The following is an 18931-nucleotide window of genomic DNA, read 5'->3' as shown; positions in this document are numbered from 1 at the left end:
GGGCAGGCAGGTACATATATGTTTATATAGGGAGAAACTGAGCTGTAGGGTTTAATGAGAAGACAATGGGTGAATTTCAAGCAGGTGGGACGGCGCAGCAGAGGGAAAACAACAGTGTGCCAGCTTGTTGTCTCTCATTAATAAATGATTGAAATGGGGAAATTGTGTAGTGGCATGTTTGGGAATCCAGTGTTCTCTGTCTCCTCATGTTGCACGTGTAATGTGGGTCACACAACATGTCCTGTTCCTGTACGGAGGGGAGTGAATACATGTATAACATCTCTTAGGCTGTGGTGCTTTACTTTCAATATAATTACATACGGTCTGTTGATGCTTAAACACACCTTACTGGATCACTCCTAGTCTGAGTACTTTCTGGCACTTTAAGTACTACAAATTTATACACACCAAATTTTCCTCATTTTGAGATGTGCAGTCATGATAAACACTTTACAAAGGGACATTGTAACATTTGTTTATTCCTACAATCACTTTAAAATTCAGACTTTTCATGGACAATTTAACAATTTCCATTATGTTTTTACTTTGGAAAACACAAGAATGAGCAGCACCTCTAGATTTTGAAGACTTCTGTAGTGCTTGTTTGTACTTTTACCCAAAACCCAGAACATAACATTTCAGTACTACCACAGGTTTTGCGTTTTCCCATGATAATACTTGAATGTAAATCATGGTTTACTAATAATAATGCTAAACATTGGACCACAATAAAATCAAAGGAATAACACACGTGAGCATTTGGGTGATTATATTTATGCATCCTCACAACACTAGTAAACCAAAGATTTGCTCTTTAATTACAACTATTTGTTTATGGTTTTATGAACCTCTATGTTCCACTTTATCACCAAACACCATATCCTGGGAATGAAAACATTTTTAATTGGCACTAGCATTATATCATACAGTATGTGTTGTGAGATGTTTTTAATTAACTGTTTTTCAATGCGAAGAAACTTTGTGGTTCTTGTTGTTCTTTAACACGCCTGGAGGGAGTCATGTTGGACTAAGTCACTGTCCTGTACAGTAAATAAAGTTCAAACAGAAACACATACACACAGGTGTGTAGATGTGGCTTTGAAATTGATTTTTACAGTTTAAGTGGTTTCCAATTTGGTAATGAAATCATGTGTTACAGATAAATAAATGACTTTATTCCTGATACAGTTCAAGTTTTTTAGTTGGGATGCCAAATAGTCTTTTATTTGAGCTGATTCAAAGGGCTTCACTTTCATTCTATACTTGCATTAGTGTAAGATTTATGTGATGAGCCCTGACTCACTTTGTGTACTCAGTAGGGATAGAGCTAACCAGAAGCCCCACAATATGATATTATCAAGATATGTGAGTCACATTTTTGCATTATGCTGAGAATTGTGAGTATTGTAATTACAATTTGTTGTTTATTTTCAGCTGCAAATTATTTCCCCAAAGGAAAAACTTTTGTTTTATCTACTAAGATACAGTTTTCAGTCTGTTCATCTCAGGCTACAAAAATTTAATTTGTATTTGCAATATTAATAATTCATATAGTAAAAAATCTGTTCTTAGCATTTGTTTATCAATAAACTATTGCCATGCAAAATATCATGATCCTATGCAACACATTCTCACTCCGACCTCGTCACATATCGACGTTTGGTCACAGACTTTACAGGTCCACATATGACGTGCAAGGTACCCTGGGTGTGTTGGTTATTGACGTTCTGGGACACCGTGTCAAGTTCTGCCTGTTACATGCGTTGTCTTCTTTCAAAATACACTTCAGTTTTCACAGGAAATTTAACATTTATATACAGTCTCTTTCAAAATAAACATGCTACGTTGGTACAACAATGCAAATTGACTTCTTTTTCCTTCAACTATAAACACATGGTTGGGTTTAGGCAACAAAAACATGTGGTTAGGTTTAGGAAAAAAGAACAGGGTTTGCCTTTAGACTCTTACAGGACACAAACACCACTCTTATGGGTGAAGATCAGTGTTTGTTGGGCCCATCCACCATCCCTCCTGCCTTAACTTTCATCCTTGTCCTGCTGCGTTTCCCCCTGATGCCGCTGGGTGCAGTTAAGCTATAATGGCAACCGGCCATGTATTATGCCAACGTTAAAGGAAGCCTTTGTGCATTGGTTCTTGACACCACAAGTCACTGCCCAAGCACCAGATTTCGACGGCTTCGAAGTGAGACTGGGCTCTCCTATGCTCTACAGATTTTTCCCTCACCCCTATAGTGCTCTGTGCACATATTGTTTTCAGTCTGGTATAACTCAACAATAACAGTCAAGTAGTCATTTGTGGTGACAGGACAGTTGCAGGGTCTCGGTAGAATGACCTCTGGTTTCAAAACCTGGGACATAAAATGTCACCTCTTTGGTTAGTGGCTAGTGTGGCTGATGCTGGAAGTAAAGCAGTCTCAAATGGACATATTTAAGGCTTACTCCCTGGAAAGCACAGATTATGGTTGCTACTCTATAGTGACTGGACTTTGTCCTTTGCTGGAGTTTCCAAGATGAGAGGTACGAAGCCTAGCTGAGTTTGGGGAGACTGTGGACAAAGACTTCCAGTTGGCAACTCAGGAAGGCATTAGCAATCAAAGTTTATTAACCACTGGCCAAGTTTTAATGTGTTTATTCATTCAGAAGTTTTGTAGTAGAAGCCATTCAAGATATAGCTTGTCTTTGTTAAGAAACTAGGACACGTGTTAGGGTGCCATCTCTTCTAAAAAACTGAAACCAAAGTCAAACATATGATCACTACAGCATCTTATATTCTGACATAAAGTTGTGTCACTCATTACTGTATGTGTGTCACTTTGTGTTTGTGTGAGTGCCTCTGTGGGTGTGTGGCACGTACATACAGTACAGACCAAAAGTTTGGACACACCTTCTCATTCAATGCGTTTTCTTTATTTTCATGACTATTTACTTTGTAGATTCTCACTGAAGGCATCAAAACTATGAATGAACACATGTGGAGTTATGTACTTAACAAAAAAAGGTGAAATAACTGAAAACATATTTTATATTCTAGTTTCTTCAAAATAGCCACCCTTTGCTCTGATTACTGCTTTGCACACTCTTGGCATTCTCTCCATGAGCTTCAAGAGGTAGTCACCTGAAATGGTTTTCCAACAGTCTTGAAGGAGTTCCCAGAAGTGTTTAGCACATGTTGGCCCCTTTGCCTTCACTCTGCGGTCCAGCTCACCCCAAACCATCTCAATTGGGTTCAGGTCCGGTGACTGTGGAGGCCAGGTCATCTGCCGCAGCACTCCATCACTCTCCTTCTTGGTCAAATAGCCCTTACACAGCCTGGAGGTGTGTTTGGGGTCATTGTCCTGTTGAAAAATAAATGATCGTCCAACTAAATGCAAACCGGATGGGATGGCATGTCGCTGCAGGATGCTGTGGTAGCCATGCTGGTTCAGTGTGCCTTCAATTTTGAATAAATCCCCAACAGTGTCACCAGCAAAACACCCCCACACCATCACACCTCCTCCTCCATGCTTCACAGTGGGAACCAGGCATGTGGAATCCATCCGTTCACCTTTTCTGCGTCTCACAAAGACACGGCGGTTGGAACCAAAGATCTCAAATTTGGACTCATCAGACCAAAGCACAGATTTCCACTGGTCTAATGTCCATTCCTTGTGTTTCTTGGCCCAAACAAATCTCTTCTGCTTGTTGCCTCTCCTTAGCAGTGGTTTCCTAGCAGCTATTTGACCATGAAGGCCTGATTGGCGCAGTCTCCTCTTAACAGTTGTTCTAGAGATGGGTCTGCTGCTAGAACTCTGTGTGGCTTTCATCTGGTCTCTGATCTGAGCTGCTGTTAACTTGCCATTTCTGAGGCTGGTGACTCGGATGAACTTATCCTCAGAAGCAGAGGTGACTCTTGGTCTTCCTTTCCTGGGTCGGTCCTCATGTGTGCCAGTTTGGTTGTAGCGCTTGATGGTTTTTGCGACTCCACTTGGGGACACATTTAAAGTTTTTGCAATTTTCCGGACTGACTGACCTTCATTTCTTAAAGTAATGATGGCCACTCGTTTTTCTTTAGTTAGCTGATTGGTTCTTGCCATAATATGAATTTTAACAGTTGTCCAATAGGGCTGTCGGCTGTGTATTAACCTGACTTCTGCACAACACAACTGATGGTCCCAACCCCATTGATAAAGCAAGAAATTCCACTAATTAACCCTGATAAGGCACACCTGTGAAGTGGAAACCATTTCAGGTGACTACCTCTTGAAGCTCATGGAGAGAATGCCAAGAGTGTGCAAAGCAGTAATCAGAGCAAAGGGTGGCTATTTTGAAGAAACTAGAATATAAAACATGTTTTCAGTTATTTCACCTTTTTTTGTTAAGTACATAACTCCACATGTGTTCATTCATAGTTTTGATGCCTTCAGTGAGAATCTACAATGTAAATAGTCATGAAAATAAAGAAAACGCATTGAATGAGAAGGTGTGTCCAAACTTTTGGCCTGTACTGTAGATGGATTTTGAAAGTCTTCTTCTGCATTCTCAATTAAATAGTAATGTAGGTTTAGAAAGAGCACTCACCATACACTGAAATGGACTCCTAATTTATTCACAGTGTCTACCACATACTTTCCTCTTCGTGTTTGTGAAAAGCAGGAAAGGGCAAATCGTCACCACTGAAAGCTGCCAACGGACTCAAACACATTTGTAATAGTAAAGGAAAAATGGGGATGTTGAACGAGAATAGTTTTTGTTGTGTAACCATAGACAACAAACTGGCACATGTATTCATAAATTATACATTCAAATATTCATACTGTAGGTATTTTTTTTCTTTGATGCCACCATGCTCGATTTGTTTGAGCATGAAAGGAGCTTACTTCCAGTTTACATAATACCTTTTGTGGTTACGTGTTTGTCCCCTACCATGTTTTACATGACATGGATTGAAAGTAAGATTACCTTAGTAAGGAAATGAAGAAGAATAATAAAGGCCTGCTCCAAAAAATTACAATGAAACACGCCTAACATTGCAACCCAATTGCCAGAAAAATGTTGGTGTTATATGTTTCTGCCAACCACACACATATTCACAAAAAATACTTAGTTATTGTTTGGAGAAGATGTTGTGGCTTAAAATACCCAATTCTGGGAGCTCAACCCCGGCCAGGAAAACAGCAATATCTCAGTTAAGAACAACTGCTTTATGTGGCAGTATCACAGCTGGACAAACAGTGACAGGTCCCTAAAAAACACCCTTGTTTTGGAGCTAAAAATATACATTAGGGGTCCCTAAAAACATCCACATATGGAAGCTAAAAAGCCACAGGAAACACAGGAACAGGTCCATTTAGCTAAAAAACCACCCATGTTTTAGGGCTAAAGAGTCACTGGTAACATAACAATTGTTCCCTAAAAAACATCGACATCTGGGGACCAAATACAGCAGGAAACACAGTGACAGGTTCCTAAAAAACATCCATATTTGGGGGCTAAAAAGCCGCTAGAAACACAGTGACAGGTTCATAAAAAACACTCACATTTGGGGGCTGAAAAGCTGCAGAAAACACAGCAATGGTTTTCTAAAAAACTGCACATTTGGGGACTGAAAACACAATGGAAACTTGCCATGTGCCCCTAAACGACCTCCACATTTGGGGGCTAAAAAGGTGCTGGAAACACGCATCAGGTCCCTAACAAACGTCCACGTTTTTAGGGCTAGAGATCTGCAAGAAACATAGTGACAGGTTCCTAAAAAACATCCATGTTTGGGGGCAAAAAAGTTGCTAGAAACACAGTGACAGGTTCCGAAAAAACACCCACATTTGGGGGCTGAAAAACTGCTAGTAACACAGCAGTGGGTTTCTAAACACTCCATGTTTGGGGGCTAAAAAAACCCCACTAGAAACACAGTGACAGGTTCCTATAAAACACCCATGTTTGAGGGCTAAAAAGCTGCTAGAAACACAGTGACAGGTTCCTAGAAAACACCCGTGTTTGGGGGCTAAAAACCGCTAGAAACACACTGACAGGTTCCTAAAAAAACACTCACATTTGGGGGCTGAAAAGCTGCAGAAAACACAGCAATGGTTTTCTAAAAAACTGCACATTTGGGGATTGAAAGAAACAATGGAAACTTGCCATGTGCCCCTAAACAACCTCCATATTTGGGGGCTAAAAAGGTGCTGGAAACACACATCGGGTCCGTGACAAACGTCCACGTTTTAGGGCTAGAAATCTGCAAGAAACACAGCGATAGGTTCCTAAAAAACATCCATGTTTGGGGGTTAAAAAGCAGCTAGAAACACAGTGACAGGTTCCTAAAAAACACCCACATTAGGGGGCTGAAAAGCTGCTGGTAACACAGCAATGGATTTCTAAAAGACTGCCCGTTTGGGGACTAAAAAACCAATGGAAACTTGCCATGTGCCCCTAAACGACCTCCGCATTTGGGGGCTAAAAAGGTGCTGGAAACATGAAATGGGTCCCTTACAAACATTTACATTTTAGGACTAGAAATCTGCAAGAAACACAGTGATAGGTTCCTAAAAACATCCATGTTTGGGGGCTAAAAAGCCGCTAGAAACACAGTGACAGGTTCCTAAAAAACACCCACATTAGGGGGCTGGAAAGCTGCTGGTAACACAGCAATGGGTCCTTAAAACACACTCACGTTTGGGGGCTAAAGAGCCACAGGAAACATAGCAATGGGTATCTAAACACCCTGCATGTTTGGGGGCCAAAAAAAACAATGGAAACTTGTTGCATGCCCCTAAACGACCTCCACGTTTGGGGGCGAATAAAGTGCTGGAAATACGCAACAGGTCCCTAACAAACATCCACATTCAAGGGATAGAAATCTGCAGGAAACACAGGAGAGGTTCCTAAAAAAACATTCATGTTTGGGGGCTAAAAAGCCGCTGGTAACACAGCAACCGGTTTCTAAACACTCTCCATGTTCAGGGCTAAAAAAACAATAGAAACTTGCTATGGGTCCCTAAAAAACCTCCCAGTTTGGAGGCTAGAATTCTGCTGGAAACACAGCAACGGGCCCCTAAAAAAAACAGGTATGGGGGCTGAAAAGCTGCTGGAAAAAACACAGCAATGACAAGCTAAAGAACAACTGCTTTTGTTGTTAGTTGGATTCGAATAGTTGTCTGCAGCTTGGCAGGTGCGCCAATTTACCACATTTGTGGTTTGCAGAAATGTAAAATGCCAAAATCTTCTTCCAACGACTGGGCTGACCATTAATAACCTTATGTGAACTCTAATAAAGTAACACTATGTCACACTGGGTCTGTAATAGAAATTTTAAAAGTACTATAAAACACATTTCAAGTCCTGATAAACTGGGCTTTGTGTATTGATGTGTATTAAAACTATGGTGGGCTATTCACATCCTAAAGTTTGAATTGAGCAAAATGTAGTCTTCACTTTAATATTTAATTCATTTTATTGTACTTTTTATTGTGTGGAGGCAGAGAAGCCATCAGCTTGGACTTCACATGTTCAGGAGCTCATACAGCCCACAGCGCACAGCTCAGGGCGGGGGTCTGACTTGATGGGCCCTATTAGTATTCCCGTCCTTTGGGTGCGCAGTGTTGCCATCCATAGAGCCACGTCAGGCCTGTAGCAACTGCTCGTCTTCTACTGCCTCTCCAAGGTTAGAGATAGGCCTGCCCGACCAGCTGGAAACACTCGAAGGAACAGACACTGGCAGCAGACCTGACACCGCGATACCGGGAATTAAGTTTTTTTTTTTCCTTTTTTTTTTACGTTGAGATTTTTCTCCGGCACGGAGGCTCAAAGTGTCGCCTGTGCGCTGTGAAATTGGCAGCGGGGACGTTGGCAGCGTTATTTCGTCTCTATAAGGAGGTTGTGCAGCTGAGGGAAGATCGTTATCGCCCGTCTTATTGGTGCTTAATGGAAACGCGCAATCATAAAAAATGGTTGCATTTGGAGAATATCCGTGAATGCGATCGTCTCCTTCCGACATCGGTGCGTCAGAGAAGACACCTCAGCTAGCTGGACTCCGGGTTCTGTGTGAAGTCTTCACTGTGCACCGTGTGCTGCTGGAGTGAAGGTGACTTGCGCCCCGTCGCAGTCGAGGCAATGCGGAGAGGAGTCGCAGGCGCTCATCCGGTACTTTTCCTGCGCTCTGAGGCTCGTCTGGGAAAATATTTGCTCCGTCTCCCACACTAGAGGGGAGGAACGTGAGAGATAGACAGAGCAATAACAATAATTGAGGTTCAACCCTAGCCAGTAGTTGGCGAAGGTGAATTGAGCGTAAACAGGGGGGAGAGAATAAGGTGAACAGTAAGGTGCAGGGTGGTGAGGCAGGAAGAGAGAAAGTGGTGGAGTTTGGTGAGGAACATCAGACCAAACCGTTCTGTATTAGGGCTGTTTTATTAGTGGATGTGTATGCATGAGTTCTGCATCGAATGGGCGCAAAAACCGCCCCAGATCCGCCGGGAACATCTTCCAGATCGGCAAGCCTCCTTACCGAGAGTCACAGAGGAGGGAGAGCACCGAAAGTACCCGCAAAGCCCAGCGCGCCGTGGCCGACTGCAGAATGGTAGGTTTGCGACACGTCAATGCCTGCATGGTATAAGGAGTGCTGTGTTATTATCCAAAGCTTTCTTTGTTCTAGGACGATCCACTATCCCGTGCATGCAGGATGCACAGGCGACAGCTGTTAATAGCTGCAAAAAAAAAAAAAAAAAGAGGAGAGAGACTGTAACCCGGTCTGGGAGCCTAAAAATAGCTTTATGCATTTGCATTGCTTTGTCGGCAGTGAAGCCAAACAGATCATCTCGGCGTGCAGATTGACTGTGTGATTTGCATTTGGAGTGCAGTGAGTTGGGGCTGATTTTAAAAAAAAAAGCCCGAATTCACGGAGGTGTTCGTGATCATGGCTCAGAGGTCCTGTGTTTTGACAGATGCTGACAGGAATGATCATATGTATAGCCTGCTTCAGCCTTTCATACACCAGTGCACGTCATGGAGCCTCGCTGTTCCTATACAGGAGTGCAGCAGGATGCTGTGCAGGAGTTGCACAAAATGAAGGAAATATTTGCCTCGTAAGATCTGAGCTTGTGCAAACAACCAAACTTAGCATAACGGGATAAAAAAAAATCAATTAACTCACAATGCACTCTGACTTTGCAGAGTATTTAATGGCACTTTTTGTGTAATCAATGAGCTTTTGTGACATGATGTGCAAGGCTGCAATTTCTGAAATACTACTTCTACTGAAGCACCTGCACCGGCACATTATTTGTCCCCACTGTGGGGAAAAAAAGAACAGTGAGGCTGGATGTAGTGCAGCTCAGCATTTCCTCTTGACACGTTTTCATGTTGACAAGTATGCAGGCCAGGAATAAAGACTATTCTGCTGCAATGACTACAACAGGAAGCCTGATTCAAGCAAAAGTTTTATACTGGTGTGTGCATACTTGACTGGGGAGCTTAATTTTGTGTCTTATTTTACCACAGATCGTGCAAGAATTCAACACGCTCGTGGCTCTGTACCGTGAACTGGTCATCTCCATTGGCGAAATCACTGTGGACTGTCCCTCTTTACGGGCCGAAATGCTCAAGACCCGAACTAAAGGCTGCGAGATGGCGAGAGCGGCTCACCACAGTCTCTCCTTGATATCGGGGTGAGTTGGCACAGACGCTGTCCATGGTGCTGGGAAATTAGTCCCTCCCCAAAAGAAGAGCTATCCGTGGTGCTGAAAGTGCAACCAAATGGTGCGCACTGCAACACCGCTGCGCCTAAAGTTATAAAGTAGGTAATTTTTACCAAAGCACATCTCTAATTTGCATAAGCACCCCCGTTTTAGGCACATGTATACTTAAGCCTGCTCCTCTAGCACTTCAAAGACATCATCCAAGTGTCTGCCCCATTAGTGTGAAACTGGTGAGCTTGGAGTGGGGGGAGAGTTGGGGAAAACAGAACATGAGATCAGCTTTAAAAAAAGAAATAGGATGTCTCTAATTGCTGGTGGGACAGCTTTACAGGAAGCAATCACAACAACATGCTGTAACTGACCACTTCCCATTAGCCGGGGCCTAAAACCTTAATGCATGAAGTGGAATGCTTCCCAGCACGAATATCTGCGATAATAATATCAGTAATGTGGAGCCAATGACTTTTGCATTTTGTGTGTCGGTTTGGCGTGCTTGTATGCAGCTCAGTGGGTGTTGTTGTTTTCTAGAGTGCGGAAAAATCTTTCATCTTTTATTACAAGTGGTTTGTGTATGATGGAGGTTTTGGTTGAAGACAGGGAGGAAACAGCTATGACAGAAGCCCGACGTGTCTGTCGCCTTGGCCTGCACTCTCCACTGAGCACAACATCTACTCCACACTGGTGCCAGTGGAAGAAGGGCAAAGCGAGGCTTGGGATTTGAAGGTCCTCGGTGAGGCTAAGATGCCAGCTGACTTGGCACCCTCAAACTTACTTAAATAACAATCGGACGGGCCGAAGCCAGCGGTGAGAGAGATTTTTAGAGGTCGTTCTGCAGTGCTAGCTGCTTGCCAAAGCCCCGGCACTATTGGAACAATCACAGCATCAGGTTTACTCTATCTATAGCTCATATTTCTCTTTATTACAGGCATCTGGGACCTGTGGAATCATCGAATGCTCTCCCATTAAATATTAGTCTGCCATATTTTTCATGAGGACAAGTTTGAAATGTGTTAGGCTGTACTCTGCTCTGCTCTGTAACCCATTTCCTGGCTCAATAATTAATCCACTTGCTGTATCTTGCAGTGGCTTGAGAATGCATATCCTTCACTGTCTGTTACATGCATGACAAAATCTTTCCATTTAATGTATGGCGGCTTTGAAGCACATGTGCGTGACACTCTCATATGGTTAGCCGGTAATGTCTCCTGCATGTTTCTTGTCGTGCAGAGGCATGAATCATACAACATTTTTATATAAGAAAGGCTTTGATAACATATTTGGATCAACAGAGCAGGACCTTTCCGCTCTGTGTTCTTTTTCCAATATATGGCTCATAATTATACAGATACAGTTATACCTCAAAGACAACAAGCACTATCCATTATAGTCCTATGCTTTAGTTTCCTGCTGCTGCAATAGCAATAGAGACAGTGCTTAAGAGAGAACTCTAAGTTCCCACTGATAGCAGCATCAACATCATAATCATCACCAGCACATACTCTAAACCTCCTTCTCTAAAAGCTCTCCAGGCCATTTCAACATCCGTCTGCACTACTAGAGACACAGAGCTCGAATTAGACAGCACAGATCATTCCCCTTTAATCAAATAAAGCCAGTGTGTCTGAATGGTTTGAGTGATGCGGGGCCTCTCCGACGTGCTAGAGGAAAGCTGATAAGTAGGATAGCATTGATGACAGCTGTGCTTTAGCAACAGTGCTGTGGAAGGCAGCGCTGTGACAAAACAAGGATGGGATGGAGAAGCTCGCTGTTGGAAAGAGGGGAATGCAACAGCATGATTCGTGTGAGATGTATTTGTACCAGGTGCAAGTTTCACGCCTTTCATCGCTGTCACTTTCCCCTGTGATATCACACCCACTGAATATCACCTGCTGTAGTTTCCCCTTGAACACCAGATTTATATGGTTGTGAAGCTACGGCGGTGTCTCATAAAAGCCAGTGATCAGCACTGGGTAAATAAAAAATACTCAAATGGGGTTTTATATTTGAGCTTCTCCACTCTATTTTATTTATGTATTCTCAGATGTTTAAACAAACTAAAAATATCTACACAGGATAACACAGTGGAGCAAATGGAGTGGCAATTTTGACCTTGTCTGCTGCAACAGAAACAGATAGCTCCTGTTTATTCACCATTAATGCAAACGGTGTGGCTAATCTGTCATCTGGTGCTTTAAATTTTGTAAAGTTTTGTGAACTTATTACATGTATTTGAGTTTATTGCTCCTTCTAACATTAGCTGCTGCTATTTTGCCCATTTGCCAGAAGGAGATGTTGACATTTCTGCAAACCACAGATACATTACCTTTGTACGTTTTGCACCTATCATAGCAACATTTCTGAAGTGACACAGTTCTGATTACATGTATATGAGCTGGCTTTGTCATCATGAAGTGGAGGGGATGGTGGATGGCGTGAGGCTGCAGACAATTGTTCGAGACCAGCAAACAACATAACTGGTTGTTTTTTTGGCAAGACTGGCGGAGACTGTGGCACCAAAACTGGATACTTTTAGCTGAAACATGATTTTTCTTAACCATGACCAAGTGGTTATCATTTATAAAGAAATGCTAAGTTTCAACATATCTGAACCGCGGGTGCAGGGTTCAGACCCAGGGTTTGGGGGAACCCCTGTGTGCGGAGTTTGCATGCTCTCCTCCCACAGTCCAAAGACATGCAGGTTAATTGGTGACTCTAAATTGCCTGTAGATATGGATGTGAGCGTGAATGGATGTCTGACTCAGTGTCAACCTGTGATAGTCTGGTGACCTGTCCAGGGTCTATCCTGCTTCTCAAATGAGGCTCCAGTTCCCTTGCGACATGAGTGGTTACGGAAAATGAATGAATGAAGATGTTACATGTCTATGGTTTGCAGAAACATACAATGCCAACATTTATTCTAGCAACTGGCTTGTGCTATTAAGAATTGTAGTTGTTGTTCATGTTAGTGATCATATAGATGTTAAGCAGGAGGGTTATTCTTCATATATGTTAAGATTTTTCAAAAATAAAAGCATAATAGTGATATTTGTGGTTGGCTGTTCATGATGTGACATAGAAGATGTGCAAAGAAAGATTGAAAATAAAGAAAATAAAATGAAAGTATTGAAAATATTCTTCAAAAGTTAAACGTCAGCTCCTGTTTTTGACATTCTATCTATGCATTTAAGTGATCAATACATTCTGCACTCAAACTTTGGAAACTCAAACCACAACAACTTTTCAAGACAAGACACAATCAACTTATTACTTATGTAATTTATTTTTAAAAAATGGTTGTATCTTGCCTTTTTACATGTCACTGCATGCTGTTAGGAGGCTACATGCCTCCAACCACCAACCTTAGGGTTCTTGTTAGCACATACACATCAAGTAACTGAGCTCCACAAGGCTAAACTTCTCAATCCACTGCTGTTAAACTATACACAGAGACATGAAGAGGCCATCTATGAACTGTTGCTGTCTTCCAACTCTGTTTGTTTCAGGCCAGAGGACGGGGAGATCCACCCTGAGATCTGTAGGCTCTTCATCCAGCTGCAGTGCTGTCTGGAGATGTACATCACAGAGATGCTCAAATCTGTCTGCTTGCTGGGCTCCCTGCAGCTCCACAGGAAAGGTTAATACATGAGAAAGCCTCATAGCTTTTGAGTTTGTGTGTGTAGGTGTGAGTGTACGCCATGTGTGCTGGTTTATGTACAGCGTGCTTTGTTTCTCTTTTTCACATTTTAATTGATTTAAAAGAAACGGCCAAGAAAACAGACAACATTCACAACAGTAGTGGATTTTAAAATATATGCACAGATTTAATTATTCACTGATAGCCTACTGCCATGTTTTATTATCCAGAGACTTCACCATTGTTCCCAGGATACCACAAATATATGTGCACAAATATAAACCAGTACTTTTGTCCCTATTTTAATTAAGTTTACAATGATCATATGAGCTAACGTGTAATTTTCTTGCTATTTCACCCTTGCTTTCCTTGTGTTTTAATGCATGTAGAAGTGACACACATTTAAGGCTGCTCTCTGTGTGCTTTAGGTAAGGATTTCTGTGGCCCCGCCAGAGTCGACAATAAGACAGAGGAGAGCTCAGACATCCCCATCCTGGAGGACACCTCATCCTCCCCCACTGACTTTCCTCAGCTCTGCTGGCTGGTGGCCACTGACATAGAAAACATAGAAAAGTAGGTGGACAAAAAAAATGTTCTCCGTATGTGTGTGAGTGTTGCAAGTTTACAGTTATGTGGTGTGAATAATTGTAAATGTTCTTTGTTGGTCAAAGTAATGTAAGTTTATTTTTAGTTTTTGTCACTTTACAAGATGGAAAAGATGAGAGATGCATTAACACTTTACACCCTAATTTTTGTTTACATTAGTAGCAGCTATGCTTATTTAAAATAGCGGCACATATATGTCATTTAAAACACTTTTTTTAGTTGTATCACACCTCAAATCTTCCTCTGTCAGCCTCACTAATGATGTAACAGGATTTAACAGCTGGATTTATTAAATAATTGTTTTGTTAAATATTTGTCTTCATGAAACAGAATCTACATGGAGAAAAATTTTTGATTTTACTTTTTTGTTATAGGGGATCCTATAAAAACTTAATTACATTTTTTGTGTGCTATGCAAACCTACAGTATATGCAACAAAGAACTGTACTTGGCAGAGTAGACGAAAATGTGATGTAATCTGTTGTCTGTGGTTGTTGTGGATAATTTCAAGTTTATTTAACCACAAAACTAAATATTAAAAATATCCAATCTCCAGCATTTACTTGGGATGTTGCACCAAACTTTAGACTGTTTGAAAACTACTTGAAAAATACTTTACATATCTGGTAGTCACAGATATGTAGTCACATAAAAATGCCATAGTGAGTATAGCATAAAAAGTGGCACGATACATTTCTTGGCATACTATGTCATAAAAGATGTCACAAGTTTCTTTATCGAATACTATGAAAAAAAGGACAAAAGTTGCCAGATTATAGTATGTTACAAAAATTGCAATAGTATAATATGTCGTAAAATTTTAATGGTACAGTATGTCACAAAAATCTGATACTATACGACGACATGACAAAAAATTGCCATAGTATAGTATGTCACAAAAATTACAATACTGTACTGTGAAATGTCACAAAAATTACCATAGTAAAGTATTTTAAAATGTCGTAGTAGAGTATGTCAAAAAAATGCCAAAAATCTGATACTATATTACAACATGTCAAAAAAAATTGCTATGGTAAAGTATCATAAAAATGTCATCGTATAATATGTCACCAAAATTGCAATACTAAACCATGAAATGTCACAAAAATTACAATAGTAGATATGTCAAAAAAATTGCCATGGTAAAGTATCATAAAAATTTCATTGTTATATACTATGGCATTTAAAAAAAAACAAAAAAAAAACATACTATATCATAGTGTAGTATATCACAGAAATTGCAAAAAAAAAAAATAATATTATACTATGGCATGTCACAAAATTACCATAGTAACGTATGTTGTAAAAATGTCATAGTGTAGTATGTCAAAACAAAACAAAAATTGCAAAAAATGAAACAGTACTCGATGCAATACAAAAAAAATGCCATGCTGCAACATGTCAAAAAAAATTTCCATGGTATAGTATGTCATAACAATGTCATAGTGTAGTATGTCACAAAAAAACTGCAGAAAATTCAATACTATACTTGGCTTATCACAAAAATTGTAGTCACAGAGTGAAATGTGATTTGTCACAATGTTTGTCACATTAGGTGCTGAAATTAGACTAATACATGTTATGGAAAATACAATTTATTTTAAGATGTATTTTGACTTTGATGCTGCCAAAATGTGGCAAGTGAGTATTTGCTGAAGGTGTATGTGTGTGTGTGTGTGTTTGTGTGAAAATATACCACATGATAGATGCCACACAACATAACAGCCTTTATTTGTGTTATTGCAGGGATATGAGGGAGATGAAGAACCTTCTCAGTAAACTCAGGGAGACAATGCCTTTACCATTGAAGAACCAAGGTAAGACAGAGATACTTTCTTTACTTTCACCCTGTTACACACACTTCCCGACACACAGCCTACAGAGCAGTGACACTTTTCAGATCTTTTATATTGTGAAAAAGTAGAGAAGACTCATTGGGATAAAGAGTGGCTTGAAAAAACGCACAGCTAAAACTAGCAATAATGTCTGACTTGGCAACGGTCTACATGTGTTCTTGTGCCCAGATGACAGCAGTTTGCTGAACCTGACTCCCTACCCACTGGTCCGACAGAGGAAGAGGCGGTTCTTTGGGCTCTGTTGCCTGGTAACCAGCTAAGGGCCCCGCCTTCATGGGTAGGAGGCGGCAACAAAGACACCATTACCCACTGTCCTTCACCACTTGTGTCTCCCACCAATCTATTACTGCCATTTTCAAATAAATTGTCTCTTTCTCTTTTTTTTAAAGGCTGCCCATTTTATAATTTTATTTTGTAATACAAAGAAGAATTGTAACTGCAATGTAATGAAAACAAAAGTCATGAACATATATTTTAAGATATTTTGCAACAAATTTTCCCTTTTTTGGTAAATGAAGTCAGATATCTGCTTGTCCAATGTAAAAGAGAATGAGAGATAAAACAATGTCAATGTTCAATTACTTCCACAAACCTGAGTGAATGAAACGAGGATTCATGTTTTTAAAAAGGGAATATAATTGTCCGTTTTTGTCAGAAATAATGTGATAACTTATGAATTGACGCCGTCCAAATGTTTGAGGGCGGCGTTTGCAACGACAAAGTTACACCTCCGTATGTCTACGCTGAGATGACAGGTTTGTGCAGAGTAAGTTTGTTGTGTATTACAGTCTCTGTTTTCTGTTCCTTGCTGTTTTTTCTTCTTAATGTACTTAATTTAGTCTTCCATAAACCAAGTACCTGTATCCAACTTTAACTTTCCAGCTTCGAAATGGAATATATGATACAATACTCAAAAAGAAAACTTCTTTGCACACAATATCTATCTATAAATTGAGACATTAGACTTGTATATACACATACTCTTTACGCAATGCTCTCTGAATTATTTTCAAAGATGGAGATGTTTCACAGAGAATCTGTTGGCTGGTTATAAGCAGGAGGGGTCTCCCTCTGTCTGAGGCAGACAGAGGCCAGGCAGCATGGGTCTTGCTTATTAATGATAGTGATCAATGTTTAGGGCACGGTGAAGGTACAGTAGTCAAAGCTGATATAGGTCATTTTACATTGTTAATAAAACTTTTGTTATTGAAACTTATCAACTGGTCTCTGTGATTTTCTTGCATGTAATTTGCAAAAATGTCCACTGGGTGGAGACAAACTACCAAAAACATCCAACAGAGGGTGTTTTGGATCTTGTTAAAAAAGCAAACTGAATTTAACAAGGATAATATGTTATAATTTATACTTTGATTATAAACACCCCAGCATTTACTGTATGCTTTTTCCTGGTTTATGGATTGTCTTGTTTGTAAAGTAAACATTTCTATCCGGGAGGGTTAGAGGGGGACGAAGATAGATGGAAACACAGAATGGGAGACAGAAAGAAAAGTCAGATAATCTTTTATTAAGTCCGCAACAAGCAGCTTTTGTTTATGTGCCGAAGCCTGGAGAAATCGAGTGAATGAGAGATGGACAGAGAGAGAAAGATTAAACAGGCAGGATCCAGCTGGTCACCTACTTTTACTGCTGGAATTAAGAATATTTTTATCAGTAAAGGAAAAACTTAAAAGTGTCCTCAGCGTGCAGTGATCAGTGGCTGACATGGTTTCTTTTATAGCTCCTCGGCAAACCCCAAAATGGGCCAAATGTATTATTTATTTCTAATTTAGACATGCAGGTTAGGTGGATTTGAAACTCTAAATTGCCGGCCTGTGTGCACTTTAAGAAACTGGTGACATGCCCATTGCATAATCTAAAGTAAGCTTCACACTCAACAGCAGTATAGAACAGATGGATAAATGGAAACTGTGATAGTTTTATATATTGTAATGTGTTCAGATGTGTTGTTGAGAGAAGTTTGCCTTCAGGGCTTTCTGCCAGAAGGCTCCAGGAAGTCAGGTGACGTAGTATAAAGAGCAACACATGGGTAGGAGGTTGTGATGGATTAATAGGTCAAACATGGGACCCTCATCCAGCAGTCTGAGGTTTGTATCCTGTGAGAAACCATCTTTATTTATATCCTCCTGAGACCCTGTGTCCTCATATGAGGACATAACATTTTGGGTTTACTTGATTTTTATTCTTCATTCTACCCAACTTAGACCTGCTGTCCTCGTTCATGGACACTTTTTGTCCCATCTAGAGGTAGTAATAGCACAATACACTTATCCGTAGAAAAGCAAGATGGCAGCCATCTCTGCCAGGTCAGTCTGCAGCCGATCACATTTTATGGTTGGATAATGTTTGTAGTTTGATATGGCAACAAATGTGACTAATTTAAGCAACAGAAACAAGCCAAGACTTTGTTTATTAGGAAGTACTCGACTGAAGAAATTGGAACTTTATATCGTTGACAGTGGTTAGTTTTTTATACCTATCAGGTCCCACTGATCCCAAATAGCTAGGAGAAATTAAAAATGCATACCAAACAAAAGTTTGGGTCTGAGGAGGATATTCAGTTTTCAGTTGCAGTTTGGTTCAGGTGACGAATCTATTTGGTAAGGTTTAGACCATGGTTGCGGAGTAAGCCTTTATACAACATTAACCAGGTGTTGTTAGAAAGGCTTTCTGGAACGAGAGGCTTTAGGCTAACTTTTCCCATGTGCTTAACATTTTCTTGTGGAATCCACATCTAAAAAATGTCTAATAAACTACAGAATTAATAGTTCCTTTATGGACTTACACTTCCTTCATTCATTTCATTTTCTGTAACCTCTTATCCTGGGGGGTCGTGGTGGAGCTGGAGCCTATCCCAGCTGACGTAGGGCATGAGGCAGGTTACACCCAGACTGTCACAACCATTCACGCTCTCATTCATATCTACGGGCAGTTTAGAGTCACCAATTAAGCTGCAAATCTCTGGACTGTGGGAGGAAGCCAGAGTACCCAGAGAAACCAACAGTGACACAAGGAGAACATGCAAACTCCACACAAAGAGGCTCCCCAACCCTGGGGTTCAAACCGGGAACCCTCTTGCTGTGAGATGACAATGCTCCCCACTTATTTCTTAAGCCAAATAAAGTATTT

General features: G+C 40.6%; 1 protein-coding gene across 1 annotated transcript; it reads left to right on the top strand.

Annotated features, from left to right (window-relative positions):
• Window positions 1-7746: 7746 nt before the first annotated feature.
• Window positions 7747-17000, top strand: rgs7bpa (regulator of G protein signaling 7 binding protein a). Its single transcript, XM_033618774.2, has 6 exons — window positions 7747-8571; window positions 9492-9658; window positions 13192-13322; window positions 13751-13895; window positions 15675-15745; window positions 15953-17000. Exons 1-6 carry the CDS (start codon window positions 8422-8424, stop codon window positions 16042-16044), a joined length of 756 nt encoding a protein of 251 aa, XP_033474665.2. The 5' UTR covers window positions 7747-8421; the 3' UTR covers window positions 16045-17000.
• The last annotated feature ends 1931 nt before the right edge of the window (window positions 17001-18931 follow it).

This window comes from Epinephelus lanceolatus, chromosome 9, assembly GCF_041903045.1.
Source record: "Epinephelus lanceolatus isolate andai-2023 chromosome 9, ASM4190304v1, whole genome shotgun sequence".
In the NCBI taxonomy this organism is placed as follows: domain Eukaryota; kingdom Metazoa; phylum Chordata; class Actinopteri; order Perciformes; family Serranidae; genus Epinephelus; species Epinephelus lanceolatus.
Note: the sequence above shows the minus strand (reverse complement) of the source record. Positions and strands in the feature narration are given on the sequence as shown.

Coding starts and splice junctions, on each gene's coding strand:
- rgs7bpa (XM_033618774.2), top strand. CDS start 8,422: ATGAGTTCTGCATCGAATGGGCGCAAAAACCGCCCCAGATCCGCCGGG. Junction 9,659..13,191: donor AGTCTCTCCTTGATATCGGG/GTGAGTTGGCAC, acceptor TGTTTGTTTCAG/GCCAGAGGACGGGGAGATCC. Junction 13,323..13,750: donor CCTGCAGCTCCACAGGAAAG/GTTAATACATGA, acceptor TGTGTGCTTTAG/GTAAGGATTTCTGTGGCCCC.